Raw genomic sequence first — 27,540 nt, forward strand, 5'->3', positions numbered from 1 at the left:
TTCTAATTCTTTTACAATTCTCTATATACATTTGTAGTCGCAATAAAAGAATAAAACAGTATATAATAAACACACTAACGTTAAATAAATAATAAATAGGAAATAATTACGCAGTAATTATGACAGTATACAGTTATTGTATATCTTTTATAATATATGTTTATATTACATAAATTGTTTTTTAATATGTTATGTATCAATACATTATATCTAACTTATACATTTCCTTTTTTATTTTATGTTGTCTTATATATTTTAGTATTATATTATTTTTTTATAATCTCTTTTCTCTCTTCTTCCCTGTGTGCGTGGAATATTTTGTTGTTTATTATAAAAGAGATAAATTAATAATTTGTGTGATTCTGTATCCATTATACAATAGTATAGTATGATCATGTTGCACGAATAGATTATTATATACATATTTGTTATTTATCAACATAATGATTAAAATACAACCATAATGATAAAAGCATAATTCACACTGCATTTGAAATATGACAAAAGTTTCAAGATGTATCCTGCTTAGAATTATGTTGGGTGCGTCTATGTTTTCTCATATCTCCTTTCTGTCTGAAGCATCTACCGCACACGTCGCATGCGTGAGGCTTTTCCCCGGTATGTATCTTAATGTGATTATTTAAAGCTTCCGTTCTGGTGAAAGCCTTTTCACAGTAATGGCACTTGTATCTACGATCACCACGATGTATCAGTCTATGCTGATAAAATACGGACCCGGTGAGAAAAGCCTTATTACAGACATCGCACTTGAACGGCCTCTCCCTCGTATGCTTCTTCCTGGTGTGATCCGCCAAATCCGGCTTTATCGTGAAACGCTGATCGCAATATTCGCAAGCGTAAGGTTTGACGCCCATGTGGAACCTCTTATGAGTCCACATGTGACTGGACTGAGTGTAACTCTTTCCACAGATATTACAGACATACGGTCGCAGTCCGTTGTGCCGCCTTTTGTGAGCATTCAACGAATTTGCCGTGGGCAGTAGATTGCCGCAAATATCACAGGGAAATTTGGAACACTGATCTCGCCCATGATCCTGTATATCCTCGCTTCTGTCGAATATATTTCCGCAAAGTTCGCATACGAACTTTGCATCGCCAAACTCGGATAATCTGGCTGCATAATCGTGTCTCTTTTGCTTGTGTTTATACAACAGAGATAATTCCTTCATGTCCTTGTTGCAAATATCGCATAGAAAGACGACGAGAACTTTAAACAATCTTTGATGTTCTTTCCAATGTAAGATGGCCTCTGCGAATGATTTATATGTAGTTTTGCATATGTTACATGTGTACGGTTTTTCGACGACGTGTCTATTCTGATGAGTCTTCAGGTTGTCCACTTCGGTGAAGTGACTGTTGCAGAATTCGCAATGATACAATTTCGATATCGATAACTCCTCAATTAACGTGATCTTATCCTCGTGTATTTTGCAATGACCATCGGCGTCATCGCAAGAGATAAATACTTCGCCGCATTGAACACATTTCCAGACCGTCTGATTGTTTTCAATAACGATGCAGTGACTCGCAACATGCTTATTCAATCTCGACTTTTGTGTAAAGCTCTTCGAACATTGCGAGCACTTGTAAGGCTTCTCTGGCAGGTGCGTCACTATGTGACGCTTCAGGGTATAACCATCGGAAAAGCCTTTGTTACACACCTCGCAAATGTGTGGCCGATTCTTACCGTCCACGCAAATGTGCATACGGAGCACCTCTTGATTCTCGAATAATTTTCCACACTGCAGACACGAGATGTTAACATCCTTGGAATGATATCTCTTATAATGATAGAATAACTTCAACTCTTTACCGAAAGTTATTTTGCAGATTTCGCAATACAACGCTTTCGCACCTTTGTGAAATTGCGTGTGGAAGTTCAAACGTTCCTCGAAATTAAATGTCGTGTCACATGTAAAACATTTGTACGGCTTCGTTGTGCTCTGCATACTGGGCTTGCACTTGTGACCATCTAGAGTCTCCTTAGTGTGATAGAGATTCATGCACGCGCCGCATTTTAAATATTTCTGCCTATTTCCCAGGCATTGTAACATAATAGAACAATTTCCTTTTTCCTTATCGACATTTATATTATTAAATATATTTTCTTCGTCACTGCTTTCTAAGATTATATCGTTCTCGTATAATTCTATATCTTTCACATGCTGGGACATGTTTTCACATGTGTTCATGTAACCCTTTATACATAAGGGACAGGATTGTCGGTCAGATAAAATTTGATTTTCATGATTGAAAGCATTGAAAGATTGTCTCTCCTTTAGCATCGTCAAGAGAATTTCCTCTGCTTTAATACATTGTGTGTCAAACCTATTGTAACAATTTACTTTCTCGATACAAGTCAAACAAAGCTGTTTCGGTAATGGATCTGTCTTTCTAATCTGCAATATGAATTATAATATACAGTGCATATATTTACAAGGATTTATATAGTACACATATTTGCAACAATTATAATATATATAGTACATATTTATAAAAATTTAATAGCAGATATAAACATATATATGTACCTTAATACTTAGACATGTATTTATTTTATGTGCCAATTTCATTGATTCGCCGAGTTCAGAATATATATATATTGGATTAGTAGTTTGACCAGCACACAATCGACAGAAAGCAACTAAACTATCTTCTTTCTCATCTTGGGTCGATAATTCTAATATTTCGTTAGAAGAAAGTGGTTCTTCTTGGGACCATACAATAGAGCCATCCAAATCATCAATATCATCTTCATGATCACTTAGTGTACTAATTGATTCTGCTTTGAACATATTTTATAGCTGCAAATCATTCATAACAGTCTTTGTAAATAATCGATTGCAAAGCAGAGTTTTACATATTAAACATGTGCAAAAACCAACCATATAAAATATTGTTAGAAAATTCATCTAGAAACTATGAATAATTTTTCTACATCTTATTTACACAATAAATATTTAATATAATTTCATCATTTTTATAAGTATTTAATTGGTGATCAAATATCTAAAATAAAATTATAATGCACACACATATTACTATACATGTTTTAAATTTATTTTACACATTGTACATAGATCAGCGAAAAAATACTTGAAATGTTGCAATGAAAAAATGGAGCAGATTACCTTTTCCTTGAAAAGAGCACAAATATTCAAATATTCTTTCATGGCAAACTCAATATTCTTGTGCTACCATCATTCAACTTCTTCAATGACAAACAAATTGGCTAGGTAACTAGAAACAACTGACCATCTCTTTTTCATTTGTCTTCTGATATTAATGTATATTGTATGTATATAAAAGAGTAGATATAAAAAAAGGATACATATATATATATATTTATTATGTACACAATTAGTTTTCCAGTATGCATTCTGTTATTAATGTAATGTTATAAAAATAGCAAGCATTTTTTTAATGTTGATTTGTATTTAATTTAATGATTATTATATATTCTTCCAAATTCTCTAACTCTTCTTTCTTTTTTTTTAAACAGCCTGTATATGTTAATAATAACGCTATTAATAAATTATGACTTTTTTTCATTCATAAGAAAAAATTATTTAATTTAAAAGTTATTAATTAATGATAGAAGAGATTAGGAATTTATACAAAAAATAAAGATTATATTAATTAATTATAACATATCGCAATTCATTTTTTGTTCTGCATTCACGTAAACGCTTGCAATGGCGCAATGCAGTTATTAAGTTTAATTTAGTCTTGTCAATCTTTTTTTTGGTTTGCCTATAATAATCTTCAGCTGTGAAGAAGTATAAGTATCCTGAAATTCATATTGATATAAATTATATACATATATACATGTGATATGTGTATATATATATATATATATATATATATATATATATATATATACATATATATACATATATATATATACAACAAAAATTGCTGAGATTGAGAATTTACCTTTTTCTTCTTTAATATTATACTCTTGTTTTTTATACTGTAGATACAGATTAATTTCGCCTCTCTTTTGAGCAGCAGCCTTCCCCAATGATAAGATCGTATACTTTGTAATTAGCGTATTATTTATATCACTTATCAAATTATTAATTGTCTCCAAAGTTTGTCTCCCAATAATGTATTTAGGCACTTTATTAAATTCTTCTGGACTGATAAATAATATCGTTGGGCATACTTTTGGTTCATTGAAAAGTGTTCTTTTACAGTCTTTTATTATTTCTTGTTCAATAATATCACTATCGTATATAGCAGATATGTTATTAGCAGATAGTTGTTGCCCCATCAATTTGTGTGTTGAATTCATAGCACTTTTTGCTGTAGCAGAAGTGATTTGAGTTTGAACGTCTTTTTGCTTATCAGCATTTTGATAGCCTTGTATAAGCTCGGGTGGAACATTCTCCTTTTGGTGTAAAATTCTTTTGTTCGAACTTTCAATCAGCGACAATAATTTCTGCAAATATAAAGTTCTAACTTTTCTTCAATTCTTTAATAAGAAAAAACTCTCTCTTTGGGAATAAACAATTTAACAAACTTACTCTAGAATGTGTATTCTGTTCTTTCATTCTCTTCAAAATTGTCCTCATGTTATCAATACCATACGAGACTTGCAATACTTTGTTATGTATTTCTTGAAGTTCATCTTTTATATTGTGTTTACCTATAAAAGATAAAATATGATTTCAAATTAGTACTATATTGTTGAAACTGTATAATACAAAATAAGTAATAAATAATGCAAAATAATGACATACTCTTTATCAATGTTGTAGCTGCATTAAGTTGATGTACTCTCTTGTATTGCTTATCAATTACTTCTTCTAGATTATCCTTATTATCCTGCTTATCCATATTGTTAGTTCACTGCACAAATAACATGAGATGATGTACTTTGTATATATATATATATATATTCTTTTTAGGATATGCCTTCAATCTATTTCAGATTATTTGAGAAAACTTTTTTATATATCACATCGAGGTTATATTTATTGATACGTATCATCCCATAACAAGCCGTTTTAAATTTGAATTTTCGTCAGACAAAGCGGTTGAGTTTGGGTGCGTTCCGTTTTACGCATTGAGCGCATAGATCGCCTGGAAATCTATAGTTCAGGTAACATATATTATAGATTTCCAGGCGATCTATGCGCTCAATGCGTGAAACGGAACGCACCCTTTATTTCCCATCACCGTGAAATGTTATGTTCCGAAATCGACTAATAATTTCATTTATTTTAGGGATGTGTTCAAAAATCCTACCCGTGAGGTGAAATAACTTTTAATTGACCAATCAGGACAAAGAATAAGAGTGCTTTCTAGTAAGAAAACACAGACTATCGAATAGAGATTTTCTAAAATCCCGAAAGTTTTTCTATACGATAGCCAATCATGTGACACTTGTAACTAGGCGTTTCTTGATGGAAAGTACCCTGGATGAACAGATAGATTTGAAGTTTCTATTCAGTAGCAGGATTCTCTAAACATCTTAGCGACGATTATCGTTGTCGTTAGCGAGCGATAGCCTATGAGAATTGCGCTTTTTACCAGAATTGTCCTTGCCATTGGCTGTCGTTAGTTAACGATACCGAAAACTGTCAATAACAAGTTACTGGATCCCGCTACTGGCCGTTGATTCGTCCATTTCGATCACGTCTGGTATAAATGTTTTTATGTACGTCTTCTAATAAAATTTAAATTGTGCAGAATAATATGGCAATGCAGGTATTATAATATTATACATTTTCGTATAATTATCGCGTATAAGAAATAAATATAAATAAACAATGCGTTATTTATTAAATAAATATTTCTTTCTACATTAGCTATATATATATTATACTATCGATAAGTTACTAAGATATTTCAGAAACTGATGATGTTTATTCATCTTTTTTACTCCATAAAATCAGTCTCCATCGAAAAAAAATATTCAATAATTTATGATAATTAAATTAGCATATAAATTATAAACATTATCTTATATTAATTACTATCTAATGATGTGTTTTTCAGAAAAAAGAATCTGAAATGTGTCGCATATGATTAAATTAAAAACCAAGGTCAAGTGGTGGAATTACATCATTATCCATTAAATATTGATTTATCCGTCACTTAAATAAAACCACAAGCATACTGGCAAATTTTGAATGTATTTATATCCATTTTGCTCGCATTTTCAGCAATTATATTGATATTTATATACATACATCTAAACCTCTTAAAAGAAAGATAGGGGAATAGTAGAAGCTATCAGTTAATTTATCAGTTATATCGCGCAAAGTTGTATTTTTGCGCAAAGTTATGACAATGATACACAAATACTATGAATTGTGATATAAAAATAAAAAATACTAATCACTGCAGAAAGCATTTTAGAAACATATTATATCACTATCATATCACAATCATTACTATATCATATCATATCGTTATCTAAAAGTGGTATACAAATAAATCAGAGTTACACAAATCCACAAGGAAATTATATTGGATAAAAGAGCAGATTTTTTTGACAGATTCAAATTTCTAATATAAATTTATATCGATACATAAAAGGAGATGCTAATTCCCTTAAATGTAAATTGCAAACGTTTTACAACAGAAATGTAGATATGCTTTCATTATTTCTTTCTTGGTTATATGGAATTTACATTAATACAATTTTTTTCAGTTTCTTTTTATTTTCATATCAATATCCGGCGATACTGCAAAACGCGTGATTTGGACATATCCCAGACAGCACAAGGATGTCCTTAGGACGTCCAAAGGGCATCCAGGACATACATGTAGGATATCCTGAGGATATCCTATTTTAATCCTCGGATCTCCTCTGGATGTCCTGAGGAAGAATAAATGATAGCCGTACACTAGCCTCTAGAGAATCCAGGGAGATCCTGTGGAACACCTTAAGGATTTCTATAGGATATGTTAGGGATATTTTTCACACGTTAAAAAGAACAAATTCTAAAATTTAAATGAAAGTAATCATGTATGCATATTAAATTTTCATAAAATATATTTATAATAATATCTTAAAACATCCTACAAATATCCTGAACCATCCTGGACATATTCAGGATGATCCTGAGGACGTTTTGTGCTGTCTGGGATAGCAACAGAAGATGTACGTCACACACTTTTAACATCGCGGCTTATTTCTCTCAGAAATCCTAATAGAACAGAAGAAATATCAGAAGATAAAATAGAGAAGAAAAATATTTGATTTTTTTATCAACTGGTTCTTTTTACACTATTTTCATTACTATTAATATAAGTCTACTGATATAGATTAAGATTGTAAAAATAAAACGATAGACGCAACATTTGATCTTTAGGGTAAATTTGTTCAAATGCAAATTGTGTGTAATGATTTTAAATTAAAAGTATGTCTCTGAAAACGATATATTTTTTCTTAAGATACTCGAAACTTTGTTTATTTATTTTTATGTTTCGTATGTTTTGTTTTACGAAATACGCGATCTAGACATACATAGAATGATGATTCTGTACCTCCAGTTTCCGCGATGCTCGGCTCATCTAATTGCATATCTTGCCAGTGCGATAATTTCGCGCTATTATACGCGATTATTACATATGAAGCGCAGGATAAAATCCATTCCGCGAAAACATCAATCACGAGCATCCGAATTGATTGTTCCGAACGTGCGCGAACGTGCAACAAAATTACGTTGCAAAAAATTATTTCGCAAACGAGGGACCCATTTACACGACATTGACGCAAACAGCCACGTCGATTAAATCAAGATATATGTACATATCTTCGCGTTTCGACATATTGCATGCGGCTGATAAGAACTGCGTTCTTGCCGAGGCAATGATTAGCTTTGCGAGCGTTCAGCGACCATTACATACTCCATCGTGCGCTATTGTGCACGCTACGACATCCAGTGACCAGTGTAAGGGTTCGAATTCTGTCTAATCTGGAAGCTGTTTCCTGCGCGCAGCAACGACGCCAACGAAAAGGTCTCGCACACCTACGGAGAAAGATCTCGGTGTGTAATCAGTTCCAATTTAATAGTCAGATTAATGTTAGGCCGCACGATAACAATAACATAAATTGCATAAGTATTCTCGTTCATACAGATTTGTTTCTTTTTCTTATTTTTTATTTTTGCACTCTCTTTATTTTCCTGTTGTCTCTTTTTTTGCAATGCACGTGTATTTATTTTATTGTGAAAGTGTGGAAAATAGTGCAAGTGGAAAGAAACAGATTTCATACTTTTTAATCCTTTTCATATTCGTTAGGCATCATCGATATCCTTAATTGACATTTAAATTTTATTTTGCAAACTCGAAATATATGTCGCAAATTTGACCCTGACATATCTTGATTAATATGTGTTTATTTGCATATTTTTTGTTAGATCTCTTTCAAGTTTAAAAATAAAAAATAAGATATAAAAATAAAATAATATATTAGAGAGCCGCAGGTTTCTCTCTTGTGGATTTTTTCGAAAAAACATGATTATTATAATATGAATGGCATTGTGCGCAAAAAAGTTTATGACAAATAGCACGTTAATAATATTTAACAATAGAAGTATAGTCACACGATGTAATTTCATGCATTTTTATAAAAAAATACGCATGTTGAAACGAGTTTAGCGCACATTCCGTCTTCGTCGTGGTACTCTAACTGTAAAATAAAATTTAAGATATAACGTTATTGCATTATCAAATACATACTTCTTAATCGCGCCTTTTTTCTATTCTGCAAGCTCAACGCAATTGCCCGCGTCAATGTTTTTTTTTGTGCGCCATTTTTAATGTTCATGAACCTTATCTCATTAAAAATCGGCATATCGCACAAGTAGAGATGAATATATTCATATGTTAAACTTTAATTTATATATTCATCTATGTTGTGTGGTATATCTGACATTTTTTATTCAAAATGAATGAGATATATCAATGCATAAGAAATAGAACGACGATGGTTAATATGTCTCTTGATAACTAAATATATGAAAATATATAACAGAATGACTTAATAAATCTTCGGAATTTTGTAATTTGACGGATAATATTTACACGAGTAAGATTTCGTATTCGTATCGAGTGCTTTTGATTTAAACGTTATCGCGGTCATGAAGTATACGAGATAAGGGGAAAATTAGCCGCTCACTACCGGTCTAACTGTTACGTTTGTTTAATTACTTGTGATTTCGCCAGGCATTATTTCGACATGCGATTCTGCATTTTTCGCGTGACGCGAGCTCCCGTCGCCGGTAGCCGTTTCGACAGACGGAAAAATACAACAAAACAAAAATTATGGATGGGACCTAACATATATGTGTTGCCACTTACATAAGAAACTGTATATCGTTACATAAATCATATTTGCGCGATTGATGAGCTTTAACATTGAAATACGGATGTGCTATTCAAAATAAAAGATGTTGTTTTTTTCTTAATTAAACCTTTGACAGGCTTTGATAGCTGCGAATAATTAATATATTTTATCAATAAAATATAATTAGAAACAATATTATAATAAAAATTTTCGAAACGATAATCATACATTATAAAAAAATTTGCTACGTATAAATTATTTTTGTTAAACGGCTGTCCTACTATTTTTTGTTTATTCATTATTGTCGCTCATATATTTAATTAATGTTAGAGCCTTATATATCACACTTACTCATGGATTTATGAATGTCTGTATATAATTATTAATATAAAAACGAAATTTAAAAAAAGTTATATATACATATTTCAATTACATAATATTATTTATAACTAAAACGCGCATTAATACCATAATTTACACTTAATATTTTTTTCGCAGCAGCTCACATATTTTAAAAATAGTATTTGTTATAAAAAAATTTATATACATTACGAACGATCTATCTCCCCATGGTAAGATTACATATTATTATGCATTTAGCAAGACAAGTGCACAATAACGAATACGTAATCGCAGTTTAACAGATACTTAAATTTCGTCAAAATTTACTTGTAAGCAAATTAACCTGTAAATTTCTCTCGTAAATCTTACACATCAGTCCCTCAAGATTTCTCACTTGGAATTAATATAAAAGGATATATATATAGTCTTTGCTTTTTTCAATTCTTTTCTTCTTGTTATCTGATATCTAGAAACTAGGTAAATATTTTCATAAAAGTATATATATATATAAACATATAAAGTAAAAATTTAAGCAAACGGGATGCATGATAACATAATATATGATATATAACAAATTTCGATTATCATGCATCCTGTTTGCTTAAACTTTTGAAGTGATGCATGTGTTATCTATTATGACACGACGGTTCAAAAGTCGAAAAATTGATTACAATATTTTAAAAATGAAAACGCAAATATTTGATCATACAAACTCGTCTCATTGAAATATATGTATATGAAAAATATATTTCTCGCAAATATAAAAATTTGTTTTCTTTTACGATCAATTCATATAACTTTATTGTATTGATCAAGTGAGAAATAATGGCAATAAAGTTTGTTAATACTTTCAGATTCGCGTTTAATCTCATAGACATTTTAAAGTTGGTACTTTTTGTCGACGTTATATGCCACATTGCCTATATTCTATTGATATGTCTACGATATATCACACGATAACATTACGAAATAACGATACATAAATAACGATAATGTTCATATTTAATATATCGTAATATTAATAATATCGTAATAAAAACATATTATGAATATTCATATTTTATTTATAATATATATCATAACTATTTATAAAATATGCAAATATTTATGTTAGACTTTTCTGCCTTAAAATGAATCTCGCGAAGATAGGACAAAATAATAGCGGAAGATTGTCTCATTCAAATCGAGGAGGCTCGACTTTTATGAAAATATTTATTTAGTTTCCACAGATATCAGATAAGAAAAAATACAGAGTCGAAAGAAACAAATATTCCCATCAATTTCATATCTTCACGCGATAAATTTAAAAAGCATAGTATCGTAGGAAAATATTGACATAGCACGTTTATCGCGATAAAATAATAAATAACTACGAAAAATTCCATTATAATTTAGAATTAAATTTATTTTCAGAAAAGTAGATTCTTATAATATTACTTAAACTATAAGACACATAAATAAGAAGAGAATAAAAAAATGTGTATATTTACATTTGAATTATAAAGAAATTGTGTGTCACACAAATCAGATGATATATTCAACTATAATATATCGATCGTTCATTTAATGGCTTACAGAATTGTAATATCAGAAAGCTTAGAAAGCGAGTTTGCAGTAATAAAAAAGAAAATATGGAGTTTGATGAAGACTAATAGTGCTACATTGCAAAGGTGAAGGTTCACAATCCCAGATAACAAAATGATATATGAGCTATGCATAAAGAAATAACTAATATTCTACAGATATAAAAGTAAAATTGCAATAAATTTATATGTTATTAAAATCACATTGTAAATAGGCTATTAAGAATAATATCTTCGTTGATAACACTAAATAATGAAATATCACACACGTTGTGCGCTGATTCAATTTTTATTTAATTTCACGAATAATTTTTTGTGTAGATAATTTTTTTCAAATCTTTAACAAACTAATATTTATGCATGCATATATAAATTGCATGTAATGTACTATATAAAAATAATAATATGTACTAAAAACGATTGCGTCAAACACGATTTATGTAATTCGCATTATTATCAAAAAGAACCGTATTACAAGAATTATACCCAGACAGCACAAGGATGTCCTTAGGACGTCCAAAGGGCATCCAGGACATACATTCACAGGTTATCCAGGGAACATTTATAGGACATTAATACTTATTACAATACTTAAAATTTCTAAATTATATTAAATAGCCTACATAACCGAAAGTAATCATGTATGCATATTAAATTTTCATAAAATATATTTATAATAATATCTTAAAACTTCCTACAAATATCCTGAACCATCCTGGACATATTCAGGATGATCCTGAGGACGTTTTGTGCTGTCTGGGTATCTACGTCTTGTTCTTGTCGCTCGTTATATTTAAAATGCAATGTTAAATTCTTTCGCGGTAACTTCCGTATATGTAATCAAACGAGTTTTTACACAATGGCATTTCGCCATCCATTCCATAAACTTTACGAAAAAAAAACAACTTTACGATATTATTATATTTATAAAAATATATGATGCAATAAAAAAATTAGCATTTCATCGAAAGCTAAAGCAAAGCAAAAAAATAAAACTGCTACTATATAGTTGTTAATATTCTCTATCTAAATATTAATATAAAATAATTATTCATGAATCAGAACGATGAATAAGAATTTGCAGTTTTCTAGCAGTGGAGTGGAAAGCAATTATATACATAATCCTTTGCGCGTTTTATAGTATCTCTATTATCAACTTTTATCTAAACAATTTTTTTTCGAAACATCACACATAATGAAATAGTTTTTAATATTGTAATATATTTACAGAGAGTAATCTTTTGCTATTTCGGTTATACATCATAATTTTACGTATGCAATAAATGATGTATTGCTAAAATTGTTTCTTTGATTTTTACGCGATCATATAATGAATGGCCGAAAAGCGAAAATATAAAAAAACTTGTAATAAATTAATGAACAAATCTCTCACAAATAAATACATATTCGTAATAAACTTTTTAAATAAATAATACACAATAATAAGTATATATAATGTGTGTCAACAACATGCGCTAAATGTTCATCTATTTGTAAAAATTTACATATTAATGTTTAAAGCAAAATGATCTAGTATCGTAAAAATTATTTATATTATTTAATGCTTGTTAAATACTACAATTCAAACATGCAAACATTCAAGATTGTAAATGTTTCAAATGTTATCTAACAACGATCAGTGATGTAAAATCATATGAATTTCGCAAGATAAGATGCGATACACGCGTATCTCGCGATATCTTTGATATACAACTAACAATAAAATAACCACATATCTCTTGAACTAGAAAGATCCCAATAATATGATTTGTGTTATATTATTGTACAGATGTGACGTATTATACGTTCTTGAATTCAAGAATTTATATATTGATATAAAACTGATTATAAAATTTCTCGTATATGTATGCGTGTAGCTATACATAAGATAGTATATTTTCTATAAGAGAAAAGAATTGAATTCATTATATGGTATAAGCGCAAATTTCAAATTCATCATCAATGCCAGCATAAAGCTAAATGTATCTGTTAACCAAGACATGGAAATAATTCGCATGCAGAATAGAAAATATACCCCAAGTATATTTAACTGTGCTAATATATTTATATGCGAAAAAAAATAAATAAAAATTAAAAATATAATAAATTTCAATAATATAAATGCGACAAAACAGAAATAGACGTTATCGATGATTCATGTTTTAAGTAAATGTATCTATTAAAAATAAATACAATTTATTTATATATGCAACTATTATATTTGTACAAAGTATATATTATCGCTTTTTAACTTTTGTTGCTTTTAATATGAAAAGCAAAATTTTTCATAAAAAATTGAAGAATATATAGAACAAAAAATTTCATGATTAGTATTCTCGGAAGTTTTTTAGCAAAAAAGCACAGGTAGACACAATGCCATGCAATTAGTTATCCAATAGAAAATTTTTGAAGTTTTTCTATTCGACAATCTTGTGACATTGTGTTTCTTACTAGAAGCTCTCTCGGGGCCTATTACGGTTCTTGAAACGAGGTGAAAATTACTAAAGTAAATAGATTTACTAGATTTCGATAAATGAAATTGTAGATACTCTAGTGAATTTCCTCACTTTTGTAATTTTCACTTTGTTTAAAAAACCGTAATAGGCCTCCTCATCTTGATATTTTTCTGCGGTGTAAAATTAATTTCTAGCTTTGGTCGGTAGATGACAGGCGCGAGTATTTTTTTCATGTCGCGTTGTGTTTCTATGTTGCGTGTTGTCCAAGATGCCACGCCTGCATAGACAACAAAACAATGGATAATGGACGTGTGTATATCTGTATATATCAGCTGATTGACGGATGATCACATGACATCACGATACGTCAATTGAATTGTCGATAAATTGAACTCTGCTGCATTTCCCTTGAATTTATCGGAGTAGAATAAAATTACAGACTTCTATCGCAAAATGGCGACGAATTATATATGGGATGCCGAAAATGCGGCATCAACATGCAATGTATGTAATTCAAAACATTACGATATGTTCCTTCAATATCATTATTTTTCAATGCCTTGTTTTTCCGATGAATATCTTTGTTCCCGACATGATAATAATCATATAATAAAATTCGCTCGACGATAATATAATAAATCTTTTAAATATAATTCCACTTTCACACATTATATTATATATTATCACAATTTTAATTTCAAATCATAAATGAAGAAGATAAAAATTATTGCAAGAAATATGTATATATGTATAGATAATAGTTACAAGAAAGTAGAAAAAAAAAGGCGAAGTTTTTATATATAAGATAGTTTTGAACAACAATATTCTTTCATGTCATTTTTATATATAAATAAGGATCTGCCATTTTTTTCAGATACAAATTATACTATTTGTAGGAGGAATATTTCATCTATAATATGGTTTAAAGATGGAAATTTTTCATTCAAGATTCATGAGAAAAATATTCTTTGAAATAGTTGCATGTTCAAAACTATTAAAGAATTTATGCACGTTGTATTGAAAAATAAATTTATAAGCAGAAATATAATGTGTTATATGATTTCATTAATGAAATATAATAGAATTTATTTTAAAAAAATTATTAATGTTTTTCTCTAGACTGACGAAACCGCACCACTTCTGTCAGAGGGTGGTCAAGCCAACATGTCTGAGAAGATCGGTATCTCGCAACAAACTTTGGTTTCCACTAATGGCCAAAAAGCTAAGAAATTGCCACAATACCTGGCAGGCATAGCAGCAACGCTTGGTGCTCTCGCTGCTGGTATGGTACTGGGTTGGACATCGCCTGCTGGTGAGAATGGCAAGAATCTGGCGCAGGACTACAACATATCCATTAGCCCAAGCCAATTCTCCTGGATAGGATCGCTCACCACTCTCGGAGCAGGCGCGATATGTATTCCCATTGGTATACTGACAGATCTGATTGGCAGAAAGACTGCTATGCTACTCATGGTGGTCCCTTTCACTATTGGTTGGCTGCTTATCATCTTCTCGAATTCGATCCTCATGTTCTACTTTGGTAGATTCATTACTGGTGTCAGCGGTGGGGCCTTCTGCGTGGCTGCCCCTTTATATACATCAGAGATAGCCGAGAGCGAGATCCGTGGTATGCTTGGTTCTTATTTTCAATTGATGCTTACTGTAGGTATTCTGCTCTCGTACATTCTTGGGGCCGTTCTGGAAAACATGATAACACTGTCAATCATTTCGGGGATTGTGCCACTAATCTTCTTCGCAGTATTCTTCTTCATGCCAGAGACTCCAGTATACTACTTAAAGAAAGGAAACGAGGAAGCTGCCAGAAAAAGCTTGTCCAGACTTCGCGGTGATCAGTATGACGTCGAGGTCGAATTGCAGGAGCATCGCGAGGCACTTGAGAAGACCAATCAAAGCGGCGTGTCATTTGCTGTCATGATTAAATCACGGGCTGTCAAAAAGGGCCTCGTAATCGCTTATGGATTAATGCTCTTCCAACAAATGAGTGGTGTAAACTCCATCATTTTTTACTCCTCGGATATCTTCACCAAAGCTGGAAGTTCTCTACCGCCCGCTAATGCATCTATTATTGTGGGGGCGGTACAAGTAATATCGGTTTTCTTGAGCACATTAGTCGTTGATAAATTGGGCAGAAGGATATTACTGCTGACGTCGATCGTGGTTATGTTTTTAATGACTTTCATTCTTGGAATTTACTTTTATTGTATCACTCATAATACTGCCTTTGACAATCTTAAATGGTTTGCGCTTATTCCACTATGCGTTTTTCTTATAATGTTCTCCTTCGGCTTTGGCCCGATTCCATGGATGATGATGCCAGAAATCTTCGCGCCAGAAGTGAAGGGAATTGCTGGAAGCAGCGCCTGCCTATTCAACTGGCTTGCAGCTTTTTTAGTCACCAAGTTTTATAATGACATGGTTGACGCTCTACAATCTTATGGTACTTTCTGGATATTCTCTTTATTCTGCGCTATTGGTATTGCATTCGTTTATTTCTTGGTCCCAGAAACTAAGGGCAAGACACTGGATCAAATCCAAAGGGAATTGAATGATTAATAGGTTGAGTTAGAGTTCCTATTAAAAATATAAATTGTAAATATATACATATATATACATATATAAATTATGTAAATATATAAGTTACAATACTTAAACAAAATATACGTTGTAAATTGATAATATTGTATCAAGTTTGTATCGCAACATGTATATATTTTTATGGCCACATAATGTTCCAAATTTTCTAGATTGCCATTTTATAATGTATAATACTGTTCAATATCCTCATTGTCATTTCATTATACTATAGTACCATCTTAATCCTCACCTGATGGATATCATCGAAAGTGATAAAAGAAAATAAATATACATTTCCTGTTTTCTCAAGTTTTATTTAATTCATTATATAGTATATCATATCTTGAAGAAACACATAAAATCTAAATTTCAGCTCTGGGAAATTTTAATATGACTCATAAATATTGTTAATTGATTTGTCGTTCGAGGATTAAAGATAGTATCAGTGTCTTAATGATATTTGACGATTTTATTATACAATAAGACTGATCCTTCTATAAACTTTTATTTTTATTGTTATCACTATATTTTCATTATTATTTAATAGAAATAAAATTCATCAAATCATTATATGTAACAAATAAATATCATTTGCTTGATATTTATTTGCCCACTGCAAATAAATTATTGTTAAACATTTAAAATATTAAATTTTTTTGCATTTTTCTGTTGAATTGTAAATTAACATCAGAAGCATCTCTGACGTTATTTTATCCTTCGTCAAAAATGTAGGAATCTGTTTTTATCTTATTTTTACTTCTCCTTATCCTATCTTTTATTATTAGTCTCTTATGATTCGTTTCGCATTTTCTTCCATAGATGTCTATACTTTTACATTTTCGTTGTATGATTTATTTTTATTTTATAACAAAACAAGGAATATATGCCAAAATTGAAGATTAAAGAAGTTTTTCAAAGTGTTTAATCTATCATATACGAACCCAGTAAGTAAGAAACATTAAATCAATATTTTAAAATATTAATTTTATATAAATTTTTGTATAATATTCCGAATAAGTAAAAATCGTTCGCTATAGAAATTATAATTTTCATATAAATAAAATCTTTATTTTTGTAAATTAAATTATTTAAATTTACCTATATATTACATTAATATATGTTATTATAATATATTAAATACTATATATATGATGTTTTATTTTTTGCCGTCAAACCAAAAAAAAATGTCAGAAAATGACGTCCTATGCATGTGATATATATATAATATATATCATACGAATAAATATATATTCAGGTAAAACCATTGACATCATCGACACACGTCTATAAAAAAAAAAAAAAAAAAAAATTAAAAAATTTTTTTACCTATTAAACCATGTATCTAAAAACGATCAAATAAAAAAAAAAAAAAAAATTATAAGATTGTTTTACCTATTGACATCTGAATATATTCAGTGTTTATATAATAAAATGTGTCTTTTCGTGGAAATGCATGATTTTAAATTGGATATTTAGAAAAAGTAGAATTCATGATATATTAAAAAAGTATATATATTTCGATAATGAAATTTAAAACAAAAATATTTATAAACGGCCAATTAAAGTGCATATATATCTCGATTAAAAACTTTAATCTATAGATAAAAGGAGTCATCGCGTGTTATAAAAAATCATACACTGATATTTTTTCAGAGATATATGTTATAGTAGAATCTATACACAGTTCACGCTTAATTTAACGCGAGCCACTATCATGTCTCTTGATATCTCAATTATACATATATCGTCTTGCCGGTCCAGTGCAGATCTATTTTCCGATGGTGTGACCGTGCGAATGTGTCTGATGAATCAAACTATATACGCGGAATATAGGAAGAAGAGGCCGCGTCGATGCCGACAGAGAGGAAACGAGGTGCTCGCGTGGTCCACGGCAGCCAATCGCGTTCGCGGATTGTGGTCCGACTCGGGCGCGTGGTGGGGGGAACGACCAGCTGGCAGCGCGGAGCGGCGCGGTGCCGCTTCTCGTGCCGTTCTGCCGTTGTCACTGCCTGGCTGCGTGATCCGTCTCGCTCTCGACCGGTGTCCGTAGTGTGTTTTCTGTGCATCGCGATATCGTCCATCCCACCCGCGCGCGTTTATTAACGCGTCAATACACGTGGCGTGCGATAAAGATCCGTGATCGCGACGGTCGGAGTTCGTCGGACGCGCGTGAACACGCCTGATTCAAGAGAGAAGGGAATAAGGAGTGTGTGAGAGAGAGAGGGAGAGATACGCGCCGCTGCAATCTGCAATCCTTGCCAGTTTCCGCTCCGCGATGCTCCGTATAAGCGTGCACCACCCCGCTCTTCTTAACTTCGTCGTCTTAGTTTCGTCGTAACGCATCGTACGACGCTGCATCGTTTTATCAGTCTTGCATTCCACAGCGTGCATCTCTCGCGCGAAGATATAAAGGAGCGGTGAGCCGAAGGAACATCGTCTCTCTTGGTCTTACGATCTACCGTCTCTTTTCTCAGCGTTTTCCTTTCTTCTCTCGGTGAGAGCATTCGCTAGGTGCGCGTGCACTCGTGAGTACATCGTCAACGATCAAGACAAAATCGACAGAATGAATTACGGGGATATGTCGAACGCTGATCCTGCCAGGTATGTAGTTTCTCTAATTCCTTACTTGATAAATCTTCGATATAGGGGCCATCTCACAAAATTTTTTTCAATTTCACATATTTAAAAAAATTGTTGCTCTTGTTCCTCTGTTTTTTCATATTGATAAAATAGGACGATGTGGGGATAATAATTCTCTTTTGTTAATGTGTTAATGTGTTTATTTTAAATATTGTTTTATGGAAGCGAAAAGTATACGCGTGAGCGAAGGAGGGGCTCCGCCTCTCCCCCTGCACCTTTTCACCAAAAAAATTCTAATCTAATCCAAACCTATTTCCACTTTTCAAATTAAAGTTCGATTTGGGTTAGGTTAGAATTTTTTTGGCGGGGGTGCAGGGGGGGCTTCGCCCCTCCCCCGCCCACGCGTTTAATTCTTATAAACAATATACAGCAAAAATATACAATAAATAACATCATAACAAAAAAGCTTATTTTCTTGTATATCAATCAAACAATGTACTCGGCGTCAATATTGCATGCATAAAATTATTATGTTTAATCAGGAATATAAAAATAAGAAATGGAATAAGAACGACAATTTTTTTCAACGGATTCGTTTTCTATGTCTCAAAATATATAAAATATATAAGTTTCAAAAAATTTCGTGAGGTCGGCCCTATATATCAAATATTTACCCTATTTACCGTTTCATTTGTTTTTTTTTTTTTTCATATACGAAAAACGACATCCGGTATCACACATTCCATTGCATTGAAAATATTGTATCCTATCTACAGATTAGTGCAGTAGCAGATATTAGCCTCTAATATAATAGTTTTTATTCCTTTATACGGACGGTTGACTGCGCGTGTGATTAGTCAATTTTTGAGCAATGTGGACGAACGAGCTAATGAAATCGTGCTTGATCGTTGCAACATAATCCCGGCCATGTATGGTGGATTTAACGAGACTTTTCCACATCACAATCTATATATGAAAAGTCGCTTTGTCATTTGATAATCGACAGAATGCGAGACTCTTCTATCACCAAGCGCTCCATTTTGATACAAATATGCTATTGCTATTGTATAAGAGTCACATCATGCTTTCTCGTCGAGCAAAAAATGTGCTCCGTTATATATGTTCTACGCAAAGCTCTTCGATATATATATATATATATATATATATATATATATATATATATATTTTTTTTAAAAAAAATTTATATATTTTTCTTAATTTTTTGTTTCAAGCCGGCAGATATTCAGAATTTCCCGAATTACACGGCGCTACCGGAAATGAACGACACGACTTGTAGCGAATTCAAGAACACGTCCGGCTCCTCTGGAATTTCTCATATACCCGTGATAAACCTGGTCAATATTTTAAACTTATAAAACATCAAGATTCAAGTTTAAGTATCAAAACATGTATATGTTCGTGATATCTTTTCGGAAAATAAACTTTGCAACTTGTAACTTTGCAAAATTATATGGATTGCAAAAAGCAATGATAAAAGTACGCAATAGTTCGCGTGAGTACACGCGCCGAGAAACATTAGATACGCACCTATATAACTTTGTAATTACACATTCGAATTAATTAATGCCTTCTTCAAGTTCCGCTTTAGGCATTTCCGGGTTGAATGCATCATGTATAGATAGATATTCATGACTCAGAATTATATTTAACATTTATTTGTAATAAATTTAATATTAAAAATTGTTTAAATAGCCGAGAAAAATATGCGATATACATATTACACTCTTACTAAAATTATAAATATATATTAGTTTTTTCTAACAAACAATATTATTAACGATGCCAAATGTGTATACAAACAAACTAAATAGTCCAGATAATATTTCAGATTTATCTGGAAGAATAATATAAAAGCAGATTAAACTTGAAGTGTAAATGGTTTCACGTAACATAGCGTGACCGTATTATCTGCATATATACAAATGAGTCATACGTTTTCGTGCTAAAAATCGATATCTTTGTACTTATCTCTTAAAAGTATTATATTTGCAATAGTAAACAATTTTTTTTTTTTTTCCTTAAAATCTTCTCTTTTTGAAACGAGTTAACAAAAATTTCAAAATGATATAAATTTATCAATTTGGATTTTTATTTCGTGCAAGAGATGTTTCATTTATATTATGTTACATTTAGATTATGTTATTCTTTTTAATAATATAAACATAAAAGAAATGATAAAAAACAAACTGTAATTATGAATTATAATATATTATTAAGTTTTTATCGATTTTTTTTCAAATCCAATTAATCTTATGCGATCATAGAATTTGCGACTCTTATTTATATCGAAAACATTATAAATTGCTACACTAGATGATTACGAGAGATATATTGTTATTAAAAGATTTCTTATTAATTATATTTTTTAATATTATTTATATTTCTCTACCGCGTCATTTCCCGATGATTCAACTAATTTGTAGCAGATTCTTGTTCAACAATTTGATATCTGTAATTCTTGGACTATACATTTATTAACTAAAAATATCACATATTTTAGCATCTAAAAATATATTAATTATTTAAATATATATTTGTTATACAAGAGCGAGAGAGTAAAATGATTAAAGCAGGAAATAATAGAACAGGGAATGTGAAAATATTGTATTGGATGAAAATATTAAAACTAATATACTTATTGTGTATGTGTGTGTATATGTATTTCGCAGCTTTACTATTTAAAATAATCTAGCGGATGCAATTACGATTGTATGCGCAGCGATGAGCAAAGTAGCACTTGGATGAGTGAATTTGGAAAGATTCGCGGCGCAATTTTATGCGAAGCACGTCCCGCCTTTCGGTCTTGGCCATCGTCTGTAGAAAGTCTGGCATTACGACGTCTGTGACTTTACCCGTGACACCATTGCCACGACTTCACCGCTGCTGCGAAATATTCTTGTAATATTGAAACCATAATGCGAGTCTATCCGGACGAATCCAAGTCGAATAGCCGGCAAGTTATATTCACCAATTAGATCTGATAATATAATATTAATACATAATTAGTATTAAAAATTCTGACCTTTCCTTGATCGCACGTGTCGAGATCGAAAGTTTATATGTGTGATTCGAGATGCTCGAAGTAATTTGATAGAATCTCTTGATACTTTGTTGCATATTAGATATTTTGTTGCATAGAATAATTGCGAAGATTATGACTTCCTTTGAAGTATGAATTAATAGATTTTATTTTCGTAACTACTATATTTATATACAATATCGCGATTGTTTTAAAGTTTTACTAGAAATATCTAAAGTATGTAAAATGTCTGGAAGCTACGAGAAAAATCATTAATCAAATATTCATCAGATAGAAGCAGATTCTAAATTATTAATGTGAGTCTCATATTTCTTCGTGCATTGCATATATGCATATAAGTGCATGTTTAATTTTGCGTCTTAAGTTTACATTTTTAATGTTGAATTATTTATTGATCATATCAATTCAGTAAGACGTGGTTATCAATTTTATCATATTTTACGAAAACACTTCTTTCTTATGGTACAACAAATATTCTCTTCTTCCAGAGAGACCTTTTTTTTATTTAAACATCCGCGTCTCTAGACTTATGATTTAATTGATAGAAGAATGGTAACATTAAAAGATACATGACGTGGAGATTAATTAATCTCTCGTTTTTTAATATGTTGATGGAATATGTTGATGTTTTTATTTGCTCCCGAAAGATAATATATATAGAAAGTATTCTTGCGTCAACCCAATTACTAATTAGGAAATGAAAGAGATTTATTATGTGATACTTTTGGCCCGCGACTGTCAGCTTCGGAAAGGTCAAATAATCGATTTCAATTTGTTTCAACGAACTTGAAGTGCCGATGTCGTAATATCATAACTCCTCCACTTGGAATGTCGCTCTCGTGCATTTGTCATAACACTTACGTAACGCTCATCGTCCAATTTCAATGATGTTAAAAATGCCTTGATAAAATTTTTATCACTTTTTATCGTAATTTCAATGCTTTTAAGAAAATTTAAGCAAATAAGCGGATATAATAAAAAAAGGAAAACATAATATAATTTCGAATATATGTTTATATATATAATTCTAAAAAATTACTTTTGGAAAGATTATTTTCAAGAATTGTTCTGAGAGAAAATAGCATTCAAATTCTTCGTTTTTATTTTACACGGCTTCTTATGATTTTCCATGGGGATTCTTCTCAGCTGATCCTTTTGACAGTTTCTTTTTTTTTTTTTTTTTTTAAGAACAAAAAAATTCTTGAATAATACCAATCTGTCTCGTTATTTATCGAATATTATATACCATTTCGCGTTTTTTTTTTTAAAGAACAAATAATGTCTGCATAATGACCAAAAATGCAGATTTTCTTCCTCGCATGTTTACAACTGACAATGAGAGTTTATTGCAGAATTATGATTGAATCATTTGCCCACGATTACGATACATATATACTACACGGAAAAGAATTTGCATCTCCTTCTTTATGCATAATATATTGTAGTAAATAAAATCCGCTGTTTTTCTTGTATTATTTTGCGCCTTATTCTCTATAGAGTTTGCTTTTTCGTGTTTATAAAATATTTTCGATATCCTTAAAAATATAGATCGTAAATTGCGTCAATGCTTTCTCTGCAATGTTACTATTTTACTTACATAATAGTTTTATATAACATAACATAATATTTTATTTCTCTCTCTCTGTCTCTCTTTTTCTCTTTAAGCAGTAAAAAAATTATATGTGACTTATATATAAAACATGAATATACTTTTTGTTTTTCTGTTTTATCAAGAAAAGAACTTAAACATGAATAAAAATTAAGACTGTATGTAAATTTAAGTTAACATTTTCACTTACAGAATTTGTTCTTCTATGTATATATAAGACTATTCAAGAAAAAAATAGATAAAACCGTGTGTGTTCATACATATAGTTTGACAGAATATTCATAAAGAGTCGCATAAGTACAACTTGTCAAAGTTTATATTTCACTTTTATATTTGCAAGTCTGGACAATAAAATCCCCGAGATCTCGTAATCGCATTGTATAAATATTTATTAAGACTTGGATGAAAATAAATTATATTGTACACTTTGCTTCTCTCTGTCTCAGAAATGGATTCCTTATTATAAAAAAGAAGTCTTTCTTAACAAAAAGTAATTTTTCATTTTCGTGATAATCATATCTATTGAACTGCAAAAAATAAACGCAACAACAGTATGTAAAACATATGATAATTTTGACGCACGAGCGTTTTGCAATTATTCAGTTATTTCATAATTATTACGATACGTTTTTATATCATCCGCGAATGAAATCGAGCATAACAAAATCGCAAAACATAATGAGACCACGCTTGAAAAATGTCTGCCCTATCGAAAATCGAGAGTGCGAGTTGTTCGCAAAGAGCAATGATATATTGCGGGGATTAATGATAATTAAATGATACTTACCTACCGCCACTTGATCTCCCATTGATCGTTAGCGTGACTGATATCATTATTGATTGAAAACCATTTACAAGCCACTTGATCGACGCGTGCCCATCACGTGAGCGTAGCATGTCTTTATCATAAAAATTGGAGTCATGACGAATTGCTTTTAAGTGGCGATTTAATATGGATGTGAAAAGGTTATCCTAACGACAAGTTCGTCGTCCTGCGCGATAGTTTGGAGCGCTCGCCAGCGAAGTGTGTAATGTGCAAGACGCACATAGATAGAGTTTTTCTTTTTCTCATATCAACAGTTGGCTGGAAAAGTCCAGCGAGTGGAAAAAACCATGTAAATTTCGGTTTTTACTGTCCCGGACTTTATTCAATGGAATAAACCAGCAAAAATTATAAAAATAACTATATACAAGATATAACATTAAAATATATTTATATAACTTTATGCAAAATATATTTATATAACTTTTTGCTTAATTTATTAATCATGCTAATCGCTATAGTTTAAAAAATGATATTAATATAATAATAAAGTCTTTTAATTTAAATTAATATGTAAAATTTTTAAAACAAAAACTAGAGAGATATAAATGTTACTAATTTTTATATTAATTTTTGATTTAATAAGAAAAATGTAATAGTAACAGAATCAAAAATTTTTAGCAATATAGATCTGGTTTTCATTTACCATTTTCTCTCAACATCTAATAAAAAACAATTTATTTGTTACGTCAAATTCTAATCTATTACGGATTTTATATTTTGGATAAAGCTTAAATTGGAAAACTCTTTCTCGATCGACGAATATAGATAAAAAGATTTTCTATTTATTTTAATATTTTTAATAGAAAGGATCAATTTTTTTGCTGATTTTTTCCGGAAAATATCGATTTTTACCACTGGCATGGATTTTATCCAAAAAAATGCGGAATTTGACTAACTTTGAAAATCAAGGATGTTTGTGCAGCTGTACTGTTTTTAAACTTACACATTTTAATAAAAAATGCAAAGTAAAAAGATATAACATTATATAAAATTATATAAAAATTACGATTTTAATAGATTATATTAAAAAATAAGATTTTATTGAAGAAAAAAAATAATTTTGATATTTTGTGTATAGCTTTTTTTTCAATTATTTTAAAATACATTTTTAAGAGAGTAAACTTCTTTATTCAAATGTTGATAATCTATGTTAAGACCAATTCAGTAACGAATTATTATACAAGATAAGGTTTGATGAGATCAAAGTTTATCTTACATCAAAGTTTAAAAAGAACAGAAATATTATTATTATTATTATTATTATTATTATTACTTTAGTTGTACATATTCATTCTTCAAACCGCCTTGTATATAAAGAGACTGTTTTATTTTATCGATATAGAAGACGAGAATGAATCAAACGAATAATCAAAATGATACATAACAGTTATATAATGATGATATTTTGAAATGAAATATCACCAAGAATAAAGTAAAAATTATATAAGTTCTATGTTACTCCACATATGCATATATAATCTTATTATAATTAGAAAAGCTAAGGGGGCAAATTTGTTTCATACTTATTTTTCGCACTGACAAGGTTATAAGCTTCGAGGAAGAGAAACATATCTACAGATACATTATTATTATACGTTATTAAATATTTTTATATGCTTTTTTTTGTATGCTTGTGATAAAATATCAGAATGAGATATAACGATTATGAGATCTAACGATAAAGTAAAAAAATCCTGTTAATATATTTATACATTTTTATTCATACTTTTCAGTGTAATTAAAACTTTTTTATATAGTATGTTTTTTGCTATGAAAAAATTGCACTTTGCTATATTATTTATGACAAGCAAGAGAAAAAAATGTGCACATTATGTAAAAGTATTCATACTTATGTATTATGCATGCTTATATATTATTACAATAACCGCTGAGATATAGAATAACCGTTTGAGAACCGCTGTAAAGTAATTAAGTAATAGATGTTTTATGAAATTTCTTACTCACACGCATAATACATATAATTCCCACTTCTAACGATAAGCATGTTCTTTTGAAATATGCAAACATTATTGTAAAAATTACGTTTGTGCGAATACAATTTTTGATCTATAAAAATTGACTTTATATAAAAGATGTTTTAGCAATTGATTTTGCTATATAACATTGCATAATCCAACTCACGTGTTACATGTTTGGAAGTGTCAATAGTGTCGCTAATGTCATTACCATACCTATCTACGTAGGATCATTTTTGGCATTGAAATCCAAGGTTGATATTGACCTTGTGTACAAAAAAATAATAGAAACGCAATTAAAACTCGTGAAGTGATTTGATAACCTTTCCGGAAACTATTACAACTGAAAAAACTTCCGTGTAGAATAAAATATCTCTTTTTAGATATCAGAATGGTTTCAAACATAGCTGAATGAATGGACATTGCTCATTCGAAAACTTTCAAAACCGGACGAAACTATCGAATCATATCACAAATTCCGCGAAATCCATCGACGCGTGTAAAATTTTTTTCCACATTTCCATATATAATTAAATACAGGATCAGAAATGACAATGACGCGCAAATGCCTGATCGTCTGGAAAATCATTAGTACTTTCTATATTTACTCGGCCGATTGTTCGCGAAGCAATCATGTGTTATAGCCTATCTTTTATCGCGGAAAATTACGTGCGATCTTTGCCATTGGACTGTCGATTGCATACGCGCGAACTTTTCTGGAATATTTTCATACGATTGTTCGTGCGAATATATAGGGTGTCTCACAACCTCCGTACAATATTTTAATAGCGTATTCTAGAGGCAAAATGGAGTAAAAAATCTTAATACAGAAATATCGAGGCTACAATAGTTTTTGAGTTATAAGTGATCAAAGTTTGCCAATAATATTGCGTAGAATTCGCGTCCTCAGGCTCGTAACTACATTTACACACATACTGATCTGTCATCTGTTATTGATTTTACAAATCAGGTAATATTGATTTTTACTGCACAGCTGATTTTATTGTTTCTTATGTATATGAATATCATGTACGGCGGTCAGCTGATATTAACGAATATTTAACGAACTATAAATGTTGCATGTAAAATATTTAATTTTTTTCTTAAATAACAATTTAAATTGTTGATTAATTATTATATTTAAATAAAAATATAAACTTAATATTTTCACACATTTAAGAAAC

The 27,540-nt window shown here is 30.4% G+C and overlaps 4 protein-coding genes across 5 annotated transcripts in view; 2 read left to right on the forward strand and 2 right to left on the reverse strand.

Annotated features, from left to right (window-relative positions):
* Positions 1-136: 136 nt before the first annotated feature.
* LOC115245474 (zinc finger protein 271-like) lies at positions 137-3,358 on the reverse strand. The gene is made up of 3 exons (XM_029823819.1): positions 3,153-3,358; positions 2,553-2,825; positions 137-2,420 (listed from the first exon to the last, which is right to left on the reverse strand). The coding sequence occupies exons 2-3, from the start codon at positions 2,814-2,816 to the stop codon at positions 510-512; spliced, it is 2,175 nt and encodes a 724-aa protein (XP_029679679.1). The 5' UTR covers positions 2,817-2,825; positions 3,153-3,358; the 3' UTR covers positions 137-509.
* On the reverse strand, positions 3,357-5,105 carry LOC115245481 (spindle and kinetochore-associated protein 1-like). Its single transcript, XM_029823830.1, has 4 exons — positions 4,767-5,105; positions 4,551-4,672; positions 3,958-4,465; positions 3,357-3,811 (listed from the first exon to the last, which is right to left on the reverse strand). Exons 1-4 carry the CDS (start codon positions 4,861-4,863, stop codon positions 3,657-3,659), a joined length of 882 nt encoding a protein of 293 aa, XP_029679690.1. The 5' UTR covers positions 4,864-5,105; the 3' UTR covers positions 3,357-3,656.
* Positions 5,106-7,868: 2,763 nt separating this feature from the next.
* Positions 7,869-16,611, forward strand: LOC115245497 (facilitated trehalose transporter Tret1). 2 transcript variants are annotated; one of them, XM_029823854.1, is made up of 2 exons: positions 7,869-8,027; positions 14,829-16,608. In XM_029823854.1, exon 2 carries the CDS (start codon positions 14,874-14,876, stop codon positions 16,281-16,283), a length of 1,410 nt encoding a protein of 469 aa, XP_029679714.1. In that variant the 5' UTR covers positions 7,869-8,027; positions 14,829-14,873; the 3' UTR covers positions 16,284-16,608. The 2 variants fall into 2 exon arrangements, with proteins under 2 accessions (XP_029679714.1, XP_029679713.1); XM_029823853.1 differs by lacking the exon at positions 7,869-8,027 and adding an exon at positions 13,936-14,213 and having other exon boundaries at positions 14,829-16,611.
* A 1,749-nt stretch (positions 16,612-18,360) lies between these two features.
* Positions 18,361-27,540, forward strand: part of LOC115245498 — a 30,618-nt gene continuing 21,438 nt past the window's right edge. The window contains exon 1 of the mRNA XM_029823856.1: positions 18,361-18,905. Coding sequence (XP_029679716.1) covers positions 18,868-18,905 — 38 coding nt within the window. The 5' untranslated portion in view covers positions 18,361-18,867. The remainder of the gene's footprint in view (positions 18,906-27,540) is intronic.

This window comes from Formica exsecta, unplaced genomic scaffold (genome assembly GCF_003651465.1).
Source record: "Formica exsecta isolate Colony F162 unplaced genomic scaffold, ASM365146v1 scaffold98, whole genome shotgun sequence".
Taxonomy (NCBI): Eukaryota; Metazoa; Arthropoda; class Insecta; order Hymenoptera; family Formicidae; genus Formica; species Formica exsecta.

Coding starts and splice junctions, on each gene's coding strand:
- LOC115245481 (XM_029823830.1), bottom strand. CDS start 4,863: ATGGATAAGCAGGATAATAAGGATAATCTAGAAGAAGTAATTGATAAG. Junction 4,466..4,550: donor AACAGAATACACATTCTAGA/GTAAGTTTGTTA, acceptor TTATATTTGCAG/AAATTATTGTCGCTGATTGA. Junction 3,812..3,957: donor TAATATTAAAGAAGAAAAAG/GTAAATTCTCAA, acceptor TATGAATTTCAG/GATACTTATACTTCTTCACA.
- LOC115245474 (XM_029823819.1), bottom strand. CDS start 2,816: ATGTTCAAAGCAGAATCAATTAGTACACTAAGTGATCATGAAGATGAT. Junction 2,421..2,552: donor ATACATGTCTAAGTATTAAG/GTACATATATAT, acceptor TTCATATTGCAG/ATTAGAAAGACAGATCCATT.
- LOC115245497 (XM_029823853.1), top strand. CDS start 14,163: ATGGCGACGAATTATATATGGGATGCCGAAAATGCGGCATCAACATGC. Junction 14,214..14,828: donor ATGCGGCATCAACATGCAAT/GTATGTAATTCA, acceptor GTTTTTCTCTAG/ACTGACGAAACCGCACCACT.